Raw genomic sequence first — 14,109 nt, 5'->3', positions numbered from 1 at the left:
TCAAGGTCCATAAGTGGATGTAACTGTTTCACCAGCACACGATTGTGTAATAGACAACACCAGATTACATGACCCCTGGATTTGATAACTCCAGTCCCCTTTACCTCAGATACTATCTGAAAACAGTGCGACTCGACCCCAAGGTTGCAGAGCAAATGTCGATTATGGTCATTGATATTGAAAACAAACAATATGTTTACAATCGTAGGAGCAGGTTTACACAGGTGGAGTGGAGACAGAGTCCATCAAGACCAGGAGCCCACTGAGGTCAGCAGGAGGAAGCATCTTAAAAAGACAAATTCCTCCTGTTCTGGCTCCGGCCCCTGCTCTCCGTCCCTCACCTGGTTACAATCCTGCTGTCCTGGAACCCAGCATTACACCCCTCACCTTGGATATAACCTTCTGGACCTGTCACCCTGTCATTGCTCCTGTCTCAGCATAAAGCTCCTGGCTCCCCACTACCAGCTCCAGCTCTCCCTAAACTCCAGCCTGGCAATAACTACCTTTCACCTACTCCTATCTCCCCGTCTGTGTTTTCGCTCCTGGGTTGACCTGTCCAACAGTCCCACTTAACAACATTTACCCTAAGAAACCACATTTAAATTCCCTAGCTCCAGATTTGTATTTGGATCTGGACCAAATTGCACACACCCATAAATATTAGGCCCCTAAACAGTCCATATTTGTTTCCATCAAAATCCATGAATGATTTTCTGAAAAATCAACAAAAATGTTTAAATGAATCTCGCATTGTTAAAGAAAGTGAAAAAAATTTAAATCCTGGATCCACCCCCTGATCCAGATCCACACCAAAATTGAATGGGTTCTTCCCTGACCCATATCTAATCCTTCCACCAAGTTTTCTCATAATCTGTCAGTTAGTTTTTGTTTAATCTTGCTTACAAACAAACCAACAGACAGGGGTGAAAACATAACCCCTTTGGCGAAGGTAACAACAAGTAAAAATTGTATAATATTTTTTTAACATCCCGGGTAATGAGAAGGTTTGAAAAGTCAAAAGTCCACAAAAAGCAAACATTCGTCATGGAAACATTCACCTTGTAGGAACAAGATATATGTTGTAGGTGTTTGTCCAAAGATCGCAGACTTTTTGGTCTGCCCTGAAGATATCCAGTTACTCATAGGATGTGACAGAACAAGTTCTTCGAAGACAGTTAACATGCAGATGATCAGCCAAAGACTCAGAAACCATCTTCTGCAGCAGAGAGGACACAACCGGCAGCTGCAATTGGTGTTTTGGCCAGGCAGAGACGGTGATATAAGGATTTACTGGTGAGATCTGCAGCAATGAGCTCAATCAAAGGTGCGTTATTCACTGTACATCTGTGTGATGATTTACATCGTTGAAAAGACTGGAGCAGGACACAAACATGGGGAGCCTCTCCAGAAAAAGTGACAGAGCAGCTGCTTATTACCTCCGCAATGGAGGTTATGTTTCACCCCTTTATGTTTGTCGGTTGGTTTGTATGTAAAACACTGCTGGACAGATTAACATGCAGCGTTGTGGACGGATGTGGTAAGGGTCAGGGAAGGATTAATTCAAGTTTGGTGTGGATTCAGATTAGGATGTGGATCAACATGGCGAAATAACACACAGTTTTTTTTTTGGTGACATTTTCACCAATTTCTCTAGGATTAATTCAATAATTCATATATCTGTTATCTAAAAGATATAAAGAAGATACTAAGGGACTATATTGGGCCTTCGCAAAGAAACTGGTTTTCAGGGCACAGTCAAAGCACAAGTAAAAGTCCTTTAAGTGGTTATGGAAATTTTCACATTCAAAGTAAACTGTGGTGGATTGTAGGTCCCAACCTGTCATTCGTAGTCATTAGAATTTTCTTAATGACCCTTTTATAACTTACACATCTTAATGAACAAATACGATTGAGGCCTAACCTGAGGCTTACATCAGACATTCACATTCCACCTTTGGGATAATAGTTGAGTTTAGACAGTTAATAAATTTACTTAGATAAACATTAAGGTTTTTTTCCTGATCTGTGATAAAGTGCATGACCTGCCATTGTGAGAAAATTGACATCTCAAAGGAACACCGAAGAGAAAAACTCTGCTGTTGGCTTTATTGTGTTAATTTGCAATGTATTTGCTGTCTTTTTCATTCAAATATTTGCATATTTGCATACCTCTACAGCTGTCGATGCAGTTAAGTTTTAGAACATATGTGGCTTTCTAAAGGTTGAAATGGAAACAAATTAATTATAGTAACTTAGTAGATGTTTTTGGGGGTCAATGCCCGCTAGGACAGGTAGTAGATGGCCTGGGTTCGGAATTTGCTCCTTCTTTACAGCCATGATATTATTACAACACAGGTGATTGATAATGCAACAGGAAGGAGGGGGCTCGAGTCCAAAAACACAGCGTGGTAAACGGTGATTGCTCTGTGAGGTTCCCTCTCATGGGGCTGAGGGTTGCCTGGCACGATACTTATAATTGGGATTTAAAGAAGGAAAAACGTACCTGTCGTCACTCAGCCACAGTCAGGAATGGCAGATGTAGGTTCTCCAGTTTAAAAAGTTAAAAACGTGTTAAAATCACAACAGACAAATGTTGACAGTGTATAACCACAAATGAGGGGAGCACGCATGCAAATACTTATTTGGGTTATTATTTAGCCCTCAAGTTAAAACAAGTTTCATAAAAACTATTATAATGACTAAAGTTGTGAGCAAGGTTTTACCATCCACCACAGTTTGATTTGTAACAGTAGCTGAACATTACTAATGGCCCTGTGGTCATTCACCCAATTTACAATCACCTGTGGTATTTAACTCAAATTAAACAAACACATTTAGGCTTAAGGACATATTTCCTGGAACCAAACAGTCTTGCCAAATTTCACATTTCACTAACACCACAAATTATATAACTAAGAATAAATATAATGATACAATGATGCCATTGTGATTGTATTTAATGAATGTACTTGGCCTTGCAGAGGCAGCCTAGTAAAGGTCGTACTGGTGACACAAGCCTTATCAGTCTAATGGAGACGTAGATAATGGGAGAGGAGAGTCATAGGTTGCCAGAAAATAAGATAGGATTTTTTCTTCTGATGAGCTTCAGTAGAGTCAGTGGATTTCTGAGGATACCACAGATTCATTGAAAAGTTCAGGTACAGTACATTTTGCTCTTCTTCCACCTCAACCAGGACCCCACCCTCCTCACTAATAGTTGCTGTTGTTAACGTATGTAACTGACCGTTTTGTTGTTGCCTTTAGCATAGTAACCTTTGTGTAGCACATGTGTATTTTCTCTCACATCCTACGTAACAACAGTTTTAGGGAAGCGTTGAGTTTCTCTATGATACTGTTATTGATATTGATTTGGCGCTATACAAAAAATAATAATAATTGACTTGAATGTTCATGCTGCTTGATGAAAAATGTAAGACAACAAAACTAAAAAGAATATCTTGTCAAAATCATCCAACATTTTTATTGATTCTTTATTTATTGCATATGTACTTATACTACTAACTATTTTTTGTGATATACTTAGTGTATTAGTTTACTAATAATGACTATAAAATCATTTACAAATTGAAAACTAACTTTTGTGGGTCAATGGAAATTCAATCTTTGATACAGAAGTCTTAATAAACAGTTGATCATATTTTAAAAAATGCATCCCACTAATCTGATTCCCGACGATTAAACTTCCAAATTATAATTTTGATGATTTTCTACAGTTGCCAAGTAAGCACACACTTGCTTGACTCAGGAAGGTAAACATGAAGAAAGCGTTCAAACTTACACCGATACCAGGTGTCGATAAAGGAGGTGAGTGAGCTTCATTCATTGTGCAAAACTGATGCTTTATTCTAAAAATTAATTATGTGCAATTCTAAATATTGTTTCCCTTCTTCCTCAGCCGATCAAAATGGGTAAGTTTTTGTTGGGCGGACCGGACATATACATATAATATACAACGTTTCAGACCACAATAGATTTTCTGTTGTCATGTTATTTATTCCCTTTGTAATTTACATGTTTGACAGAGATGAGACGAAAAAAGAAAACGCACTGACTGTTGGATACTTTCAGCTGGTAAGTTGATCATATTTGTGTGTGAGCACTAATTTGACATTCACAGAACCGTGATCCCAATCTTCATTTACCAAATTATACCAAATTCTTCTGACATTTTTGGACTAGCTGTATTCTAAGACATTATTTATGTTACTTGGGACATTCCAGTACGCTTTTGAGTTCTTTTGTGATGTCGTTATGATTATGATTTTAGAACTGTGAGTGAAGCTATGTGCATGGTGTGACACCCAGAATAGGTGTGGAGAAAAACCTGCATATTTTTTTATCAAAAACAGGGAGCAATACTCAGAAGATCCCTCTCTCTGGTCAGTTTATCACAGTATTGTACAGAAAAGTTACGGATGATGTTAAAAGCCACACTCAGGTTTATTCCCTTGTCTGAATGATCATTTATTTTTTAGACAGAGTAGACAAAACCATCCAGTGAAGTGGAGTAACAAGTTCATTCGACTTGCCATTTTGAGTTTGATGGACTTTTACAATATGTAAATGATATACAACAACAACAACTAGATTTAAAGTAAACCTAACTTAAAACTAATAAACATGTTTTCTCCTTCGTTTTCCTAGATTTTTTTAAAGTAAGATCAACTTGTCAAATTGTACAGTGTAGGTACTGACTGCAATGTGCAACTTTGCCAGTATTACATCTTAAAATTTTGGATGTGTCAGAAGAGTCAAGTCTTTTTCGCTAATTCAACTCAGATTTCAACTTTTCTTTCAGCAGTTCTTGGCAAATTCTGTATCATTAGCAGGGAAATGCATTAATTAGTTAGTTAATACCTGAGTCCTTCAATTTCTACAATCTTAATATATATCTCCAGCATACAGTTTGTCTTCATTCCATTTTTATCTCGCAGTTCCAGTTTGCCACCAGGAAAGAAATCGCTATGATGGTGGTGGGGAGTTTGTGTGCTCTCGTACATGGCGCCGCGCCACCTGCCATGCTTCTAGTGTACGGTGAGATGACGGACATGTTTGTGAATTATGAGCTTGAGGCCCAAGAACTCAAAGATCCAAACAAGATGTGCGACAACAACACCATTTATTGGATAAATGGCTCAGTTTATGAAATGGCTGAAAACACCACTGTCTACTGTGGGTGAGTCATGAGTTTATTGCTGATATGAATGTTGTTACAGTGTGTAGGAGCTGTTGTTAACTGTTTTATTGTCTTCACAGAACGGATATTGAAGCACAAATGACCATGTTCGCATATTACTATGTTGGAATTGGATTAGGAGTCCTGATTTTGAGTTATTTACAAGTAAGTATTTCTGCTTTAATTTATTCCCCCATAGAGTAATTTTGTCTTATTACAGTGTGGCACATTTCCTCTACTCAATGAAATCATTTTGTGGCCCGGTGCAGATTACGTTGTGGGTGTCAGCAGCTGCGAGTCAGACTGACAGAATCCGAAAGACTTATTTCCGAAAAGTCATGCAAATGGAGATTGGATGGTTCGACTGCAACTCTGTTGGCGAACTGAACACTAGGATCTCTGAGTGAGTCTGGGGTCTCTGATATCAATGCACGGCTGTGAGAACGCTTTCCAAAGACTCTGTTGTCTTCTGTTTCTTTACAGTGACATGAACAAGATCAACACTTCCATCGCTGACCAGGTGTCGATCTTCATTCAGAGGCTCTCCACGTTTGTGTTTGGCTTCATGGTTGGATTCACGGGTGGCTGGAAGCTGACTTTGGTGGTCATAGCTGTGAGCCCATTGATTGGTCTCAGTACCGGACTCATGGCTATGGTAGGGATCCAGTTGGGAAACACACATTGTGTTTAAACAGGGGCAGCCCTGTGGTGTGGTGGTTAGCACAGCAGGAAGGTTTAAATCCCGGTTCTGCCAATGTCTTTCTGTGTGGAGTTTGCATGTTCTCCCTCTGTCTCTGTGGGTTTTCTTCCTATTACTCCGGCTTCCTCCCACAGCCCAAAGACAAGTTGGGTTTGGTTGGGTTTGGTTGGGTTTGGTTGGGTTTAGGTTTATCAGAGACTCTTAATTGAGCTTAGAGGTGTGAATGGGAGTATGAGTGGTATTTTGTCCCCTGTGATTCGCTCTCCAGGGTTTGTCTCCAGCTCCCTCAAAGGATAAGCAGTATACATAATGGATGGATGGATGGACATCGTGTTTAAACAAAAAAGTGATATGTTTTTAATGTTTTATGTCTTCTGGTTACTTCTTCCTGAAGGCTGTGGGCCAGCTGACCGCAAAAGGGCTGAAGGCCTACGCAAAGGCAGGGGCAGTGGCTGATGAGGTCCTGTCCTCCATCAGAACAGTAGCAGCATTTGGTGGGGAAGAAAAAGAAGCCGAGAGGTATTTTGTCATTTTCTAACAACTCAAAAGGTTTTCCTGTTTTGCATGTGATGATGGGCAAAATGCTTCTGCATTCAAAATGAAATGCAAATTCTGGACAGGTACGACAGAAACCTTGTGGAAGCTCTGAGCTGGGGTGTGAGAAAGGGCATGGTCCTGGGACTGTTTCAGGGATTCACGTGGTGCATCGTTTTCCTCTGTTACGCTCTGTCCTTTTGGTATGGATCCCAATTGGTCATCGAGACCAAGGAGTTGTCCCCTGGTAGCCTTGTCCAGGTATGTAAATTCACTGGAACATCTGATACTTTATTCAATTTTGGCATTTCAGAAACAGTGGCAGTTGTTTCACCATTTTCTGCTGTTTGTTTGCAGGTATTTTTCGCAGTGCTTATTGGAGCTATAAACCTGGGTCAAACATCATCTTGCCTGCAGGCCTTTGCTTCTGGTCGAGCAGCAGCAAAGACCATCTTTGACACAATTGAGCGGGTAAATCATGATGATGTTAAAGACTTCATTACAGATACAATCCAGATTGGAAAGATCGCATTTTAAGAGAAAGGTTCTTCTGCTGCTGTGTTCACAGGAACCAAAAATTGATTGTTTCTCAGATGAGGGTCACAAATTAGACAAAGTGAAAGGTGACATTGAGTTCCACAATGTCACTTTCTTCTACCCGTCCCGGCCCGAAGTCAAGGTGATTGTCTTTGCCGAGCAGTTCTGACAGTCCACATCTCACTTCTCAAGACTAAACTGATCGAAAACCACCTATTTGTTTCAGATTTTAAATAATCTGAGCATGCAGGTCAAAGAAGGAGAACCCACAGCTTTTGTTGGACCGAGTGGATCTGGAAAGAGCACGGCAATCCAGCTCATCCAGAGGTTTTATGACCCAGATGAAGGAATGGTAATGATCTGACTGACGACACGTGACATCATTGGGAAGATTGAAGCCTTCAGTGTAGCATCACGTCTGAAATTTTCATTCTCAGGTGACGTTGGACGGCCACGACATCCGCACTTTAAACATCAAGTGGGTCCGCTCCCTCATTGGTATTGTAGAGCAGGAGCCGGTGCTGTTTGCTACAACCATAGCTGAAAATATCCGCTTTGGTAAACCAGGAGTCACCATGGAAGACATTATCCAGGCAACAAAAGAATCCAATGCCTATAATTTTATTATGGAGCTGCCCCAGGTAAGTTTCGATAACACACATTCTGAACCTGTCTTAATGCAAACTATGAAACGATAACTAACCAAAAAGGCTTTAATTAATATTCTCCAGAGATTTGACACTTTGGTGGGAGAAGGTGGAGGCCAGATGAGTGGAGGCCAGAAACAGAGGATCGCTTTAGCTCGAGCTCTGATCCGAAACCCTAAGATCCTTCTGCTGGACATGGCCACGTCCGCTTTAGACAATGAGAGTGAAGCTGTTGTCCAGGAAGCACTGGATAAGGTGAGCCACACTGTCACTACACTACATGACACAACACACTTCATTACCTCATTGTGTTTTGTGGAATAAAACTAAAAACTGGAATATGTGCAGGTGCGCATGGGCAGAACAACAATTTCTGTAGCCCACCGTCTTTCCACGATTAAAACTGTAGAAGTCATCATTGGCTTCGAGCATGGGCGGGTGGTGGAGAAAGGAACGCACAGTGAGCTTCTGGAAAAGAAAGGTGTTTACTTCACCCTGGTCACCCTGCAGAACCAAGGCACATCCAGCAAAACTAATGGTAGGATTGCATTTCCCAACCTCAGGCTACGTTCACACCAAGAAAACCTGCTTCAGAAAATAATGCTAGGGCCTGCATTGTTTGGCATGTGTTTAGAAGTATGTGCATGCAAACATTCAGTAAAAGATCAAATTTGATGGTTGCTGGATCAATGAAATTTTGCAAAAGTTTGAAAATAGAAGATCCATGCTCCTAAAGCTCCTGTTAAAGGATTTATTTGCAATGTTAAAAATGAAGTTCATACAAATTTGACATGAAACTAGTGGAATATATTCTAATAAGCTTTGATTGTTGTAGTCCTACATTTTAAACTTGACATCACTGACTTACTTTACTGGTCAAGAGGGCACGCAATAGGTCCAGCTAATAGTGAGTGCCCTCTGCTGGATCAAGAGGCAAACTCCTTCTACATTTTGACATCTTACCAGGGGGCTAGCTGAAAAGGTTCCTGAAAATGTGCTGAGCAACAGACTCAGACATTTGCATTCTCTCATACAGCCCCTAAAACATCAGTGCATGTCTGAAAACAGCGTATGTTGGAAATAAAACTACTGTAAACCACCTCCTCTGTCTTTGTCGCCGTTTACCCACAATTTCCTCCCAGTCCCTGGAAGGACCCCAGGTTTGTTGAAACAGCTCATTTCAAAGTGCACAGCAGGAGTCACAGGGTAATCCCCTTAAGACACACAGGAAGGATGCTCCAGAAATTTTATTAAAGCCCTACTGATCCCCCAGATGAAGTCAGTCCTGCTCAGAGAGAGGAAGTTGATGTGAAAATGAGGAGTGGGAGCTGCAGATCCAATAAAAGGTATAAATCCAGCAAAAAAAAAACATTTCAGAAAAATGTGATAACAGATCATAATGCCAACATTATAATAATTTAATGTTCTGATATTACTCTTGTAGGAATTCTGTTCGTCTACGGTCTCACAGCACACTGTCAAGCCATGATGTCCCTGATGCTTTATCAGGCAGCCTCAGGATATTTCCCAACATGGAGATTGAAACAGAATATGTACTTTGCTTTATTATTATATTATATTGTGTTTTTTTATGTAATATTTGACTTTTATTGCCAATTGTCCTGTGGGGATTAAATTTAATCAATGCATTTTAAACAGAGAAATGAGGATGAGGATGATGAAGATGAAAAAGTGGAGCCTGCCCCAGTTTCACGTGTCCTTAAGTTCAACCAACCAGAGTGGCCCTACCTGCTGCTGGGCTCGCTGGGAGCTGTTGTCAATGGCTCCCTCAACTCCATCTACAGTCTCTTGTTCAGCGAAATTGTTGGTGTAAGGGCTGCTCCCGAGTATTACAATCGATTTGTACTCACTTTTTACTACCTTTTATTGATTCCCTTGATCTTTGTCTTTCCAGACTTTTTCGATTCCCGACCTGAATAAACAGAGGCTACAAATCAACGGGATATGTGTTCTGTTTTGCATTTTGGCTGGGATTTGTTTGTTTTCACATTTTATAGAGGTTTGCACCATAATTTTCTAACAGGGAGATTCAGTGGGATTCATTCAACTGGGATTTACGTGACGGGAGTATTTTATAGCAATTTTTTTACCTTAAAACAGCAGCTTCAAAGTTAGTGAGTTCACTGACATGCAATAAGGATAATGGGGCCCCTTACCAAGTGGGTAACTGACAGTTGGTTGCAGCTGAAATGACCAGAATCAGATCCAGGAAGTTAAAGAGTAACGCTGATCTGTAGATCAGTTTAAAAGACTTAGAAATCATCAAAAAACAGCGTTTATCTCCAATGTTCAGCAAGGTATCTATTAAAATATCAAAATTAGTGTTGTTACAGCGGTAGCTCTTCTGGCTCTAGAAGCCCGGGATCTTGAGGAATATCAGTTTTGTTTCAGTTCAGTGAGTGGGACTACACAGTCAGAGCTCCGGTTTGTTTTAGGACAGGAGCCTAACAGAAGTAATCCCTTACATGCGGCTGCAGAGAGCACGGTTGCTCAGTTAAAGTTTTGCTTTAATGTTCCAGGCATATGCTTTTTCCAAGTCTGGAGAGCTGTTGACCTGTCGTCTGAGGAAAGTGGGCTTCCAGACTATGTTGAGACAAGAAATCGGGTGGTTTGATGACCCTAGAAATAGCCCAGGAACTCTGACAACCAGACTAGCCACTGATGCATCCATGGTCCAGGGGGTAAGTGGCAATTTTTCAATCCTGTACCTCTATTTCACATTATTTATAAAACAGTGGTTCAGCAGCAAGGACCACACCATCAGCAAGTTGCGTCTAATGATTATGAGCATTGATGTATGAGAGGTTGAAGGATTGTAGCGTCTTTGCTGCGTTTCAGGGAAGGAGGTTGAGGTGTGGTCCTGCTCTTGAAACTCTGCTGGATAGCTTCAACTTTGATAATGTCTGTTTCACATATGGCTGGTTTTGACTTTTGCAGGCAACGGGTTCTCAGATTGGCATGATCATTAACTCATTGACCAACATTGGAGCATCTCTGATCATTGCTTTTTACTTCAGTTGGAAGTTAGCTCTGGTAGTTATTTGCTTCCTGCCATTTATTGGGCTGTCTGGAGCATTACAATCCAAAATTCTGACGGGTTTTGCAAATCAAGATATAAAGGCCATGGAAGCAGCAGGGCAGGTAGGCTCCTCTTTCAGTATGATATGAACATTTTCCACTTAGGCCCATTGATATTTATTAATTTCACTGTAAAAATCATGTAATCTCTGCATTCAGGTGTCCAGTGAAGCTCTTTTCAACATCAGGACCATTGCAGGCTTGGCCAAAGAGAGCTTGTTTGTGGAATCATATCAGCAGAAATTGGAGCCTCCATTTAAATCTGCCAAAAAGAGTGGCCACATCTATGGCCTCTGTTTTGGCTTTGCTGAGTGTGTCACCTTCTTTGCGAATGCTGCTTCATTTAGATATGGAGGCTATCTGGTTGTCTCTGAGGGTTTATCCTTCATTATCGTTTTCAGGTTGGTAAAACTTCACATTAATCAGATATTTTTCAGCTTCTATAATGATATTCATTTTCTGTTTTGTGGCGTGATTTCCAAGCAATCATATGTTGTTCCTTCAGAGTGATTTCATCTCTAGTTGTCAGTGCGACGGCATTGGGCAGAGGTGCCGCCTACACTCCAGATTATGCCAAAGCCAAAATCGCTGCAGCTCAGATTTTCAAAATGTTGGACAGAGTTCCAAAAATCAGCTTAAGTCCCAAGAATGGAGAGAAATGGGTTCGTGAATTTACTAAATAAGATGGAATAATGATTAATTTGATCATGATGTTACTTTGAAATGATGATGCCTTGTTATCCATCTTTAGGACAACTTCAGAGGTGAAATTGACTTCCTCGACTGCAAGTTCACGTATCCAACACGGCCAGACGTCCAGGTTTTGAAAGGGCTGGTTGTGTCGGTGAAGCCTGGTCAGACTTTGGCGTTTGTCGGGTGCAGCGGCTGCGGTAAAAGCACCAGTATTCAACTATTGGAGAGGTTTTATGACCCAGATGAGGGACAAGTGGTGAGTATACGGATTTAGACATCAGCACAAAATGAGTGTTATCTATTTCAAAGCTATTGTTGATGTCATCTTTTTATTTTCAGATGATTGACGGTCGCCTGTCTCATAGAGTCAATGTGCCGTTCATAAGAGCTCAGATTGGCATAGTATCCCAGGAGCCAGTACTGTTTGGCTGCAGTATAGCAGAGAATATACAGTATGGAGATAACACGCGCATCGTCAGCATGGAGGAGATTGTAGAAGCTGCTAGGAAAGCCTTCCTTCATGACTTTGTAATGACATTACCAAATGTAAGTGCAAATACATTAATTACTCCCCATTTACGATTTTCTGATATGAACCAAAGCTACAGAACAGCTACTGAATGGATTTAGTGTTGAGATTGTCAACTGTCAGTTGAATACCTAAAAACACATGTATATACACGTGTCACAGTGACTTTATCACGACAGGTCCAGATTTACCGCCACAATAAAAAGCTTTCTAAATGTCACAATCGCTGACTTCATGACCTTTGTCTTTCTCCACTTCTCCCATCATGTTTACCAACATGTAGAAATACGAAACTCAGGTTGGTCTTCAGGGCTCTCAACTGTCAAGAGGACAAAAACAGCGCATTGCCATCGCCCGGGCCATTGTCAGGAAGCCCAAGATCCTGCTCTTAGATGAGGCGACCTCTGCCCTGGACACAGAGAGCGAAAAGGTGACACGTTTCTTAACGCTATCAAACAACATAACACATAAAGCCAGGTTTTATCGTGTATTTATTTGTATATTTATTTGATCGGGACAGTTCTCAATAATTAACAGACAAAATACTATTAATGAAGAAGAAATGACTGTATAATCTCTGTAATCCATAATAAATCTAAAATCCAATTTTCATCTGACGTCCCTGCAGCCAGTTTAAACAATGTGACTTGAAATAAAATAAAATAATCTATTTTATATATAATTACAGATATCTATGGATAATCCATATGGCTTGTACATATCATCCAAACTAAGTGTAAAACAAACAAAGGATTAAAATGCTACGTCTGAGACTAAATACATTATGAAAATTAAACCGTATAATACAACACATACAATACAAAGCCACAGACATGCATGTAAACTAAATCACATGAGACGTAAGTGGAATGATTACATATGGTGATGCCTTTGGTTTGTTATATGTCTTAAGTTTGTATTTAAAAGTTAGACAATCTCTTAAAATGTATTTTAATCAAATACATCCTCTCTATATTTACACAAGACACCAAGAGGTCTTACTTGAAGTGGGACTGTTAATAAGAAAGATTTTTTTTCCTGCAGATCGTCCAGTCTGCTCTGGATGAGGCAAGAAAAGGACGAACCTCCATCGTCATCGCTCACAAGCTCTCTACCATCCAGTCTGCTGACACCATCGCAGTGATGTCACAAGGAGTCATCATAGAGCTCGGCACACATGATGAACTCATGGCCACGAGGGGCGCCTATCATAAACTGGTCACAACAGGCGCTCCTATCAGCTAGGCACCTGAAGCCACGTATGATGGGCATTGAACTTTAAAATATATATATTTGTTTCGGCCTTATAGTACTTTTAATTGTTGGCTTGTCATGTTGTGGTGTCACACTGAAAAAGTCTTCGATGCACTGACTCAGAATCAGAAAAAAATTTTTTTGATCCCCATTGTTACAATGCAAGAGTAGAAATATAAGCATATAAAGAAAATATATAAATTAAAATGGATATGGATATGTGTGAGTATTGCTGGCATTGTAATGGTGAAGCACTCCATAGAGCAAGGCAATAAAACAGTATCAATAACTGTCACAATATAATTGTCCAATGTACACTACCGTTAAAAAGTTTGGGGTCACCCAGACAATTTCGTGTTTTCCATGAAAACTCACACTTTTATTTATCAAATGAGTTGCAAAATGAATAGAAAATATAGTCAAGACATTGACAAGGTTAGAAATAATGATTTTTATTTGAAATATTAATTTTGTTCTTCAAACTTTGCTTTCGTCAAAGAATGCTCCATTTGCAGCAATTACAGCATTGCAGACCTTTGGCATTCTAGCTGTTAATTTGTTGAGGTAATCTGTAGAAATTTCACCCCACGCTTCCTGAAGCACCTCCCACAAGTTGGATTGGCTTGATGGGCACTTCTTGCGTACCATACGGTCAAGCTGCTCCCACAACAGCTCAATGGGGTTGAGATCTGGTGACTGCGCTGGCCACTCCATTACAGACAGCATACCAGCTGTCTGCTTCTTCCCTAAATAGTTCTTGCATAATTTGGAGGTGTGCTTTGGGTCATTGTCCTGTTGTAGGAGGAAATTGGCTCCAATCAAGCGCTGTCCACAGGGTATGGCATGGCGTTGCAAAATGGAGTGATAGCCTTCCTTATTTAAAATCCCTTTTACCTTGTACAAATCTCCCACTTTACCA

At 40.4% G+C, this 14,109-nt stretch overlaps 1 protein-coding gene across 1 annotated transcript; it reads left to right on the top strand.

The window, feature by feature from the left end:
* The first annotated feature begins 4,988 nt into the window (after window positions 1-4,988).
* Window positions 4,989-13,181, top strand: LOC118120005 (bile salt export pump). Its single transcript, XM_047342667.1, has 22 exons — window positions 4,989-5,151; window positions 5,283-5,362; window positions 5,467-5,600; window positions 5,681-5,852; window positions 6,292-6,416; window positions 6,518-6,692; window positions 6,789-6,902; window positions 7,000-7,110; window positions 7,195-7,320; window positions 7,406-7,609; window positions 7,700-7,870; window positions 7,964-8,153; window positions 9,060-9,124; window positions 9,275-9,462; window positions 10,137-10,317; window positions 10,574-10,777; window positions 10,874-11,115; window positions 11,220-11,376; window positions 11,466-11,663; window positions 11,747-11,953; window positions 12,220-12,366; window positions 12,981-13,181. The coding sequence occupies exons 1-22, from the start codon at window positions 4,989-4,991 to the stop codon at window positions 13,179-13,181; spliced, it is 3,555 nt and encodes a 1,184-aa protein (XP_047198623.1).
* The last annotated feature ends 928 nt before the right edge of the window (window positions 13,182-14,109 follow it).

This window comes from Hippoglossus stenolepis, chromosome 13 (genome assembly GCF_022539355.2).
Source record: "Hippoglossus stenolepis isolate QCI-W04-F060 chromosome 13, HSTE1.2, whole genome shotgun sequence".
Classification (NCBI taxonomy): Eukaryota; Metazoa; Chordata; class Actinopteri; order Pleuronectiformes; family Pleuronectidae; genus Hippoglossus; species Hippoglossus stenolepis.
Note: the sequence above shows the minus strand (reverse complement) of the source record. Positions and strands in the feature narration are given on the sequence as shown.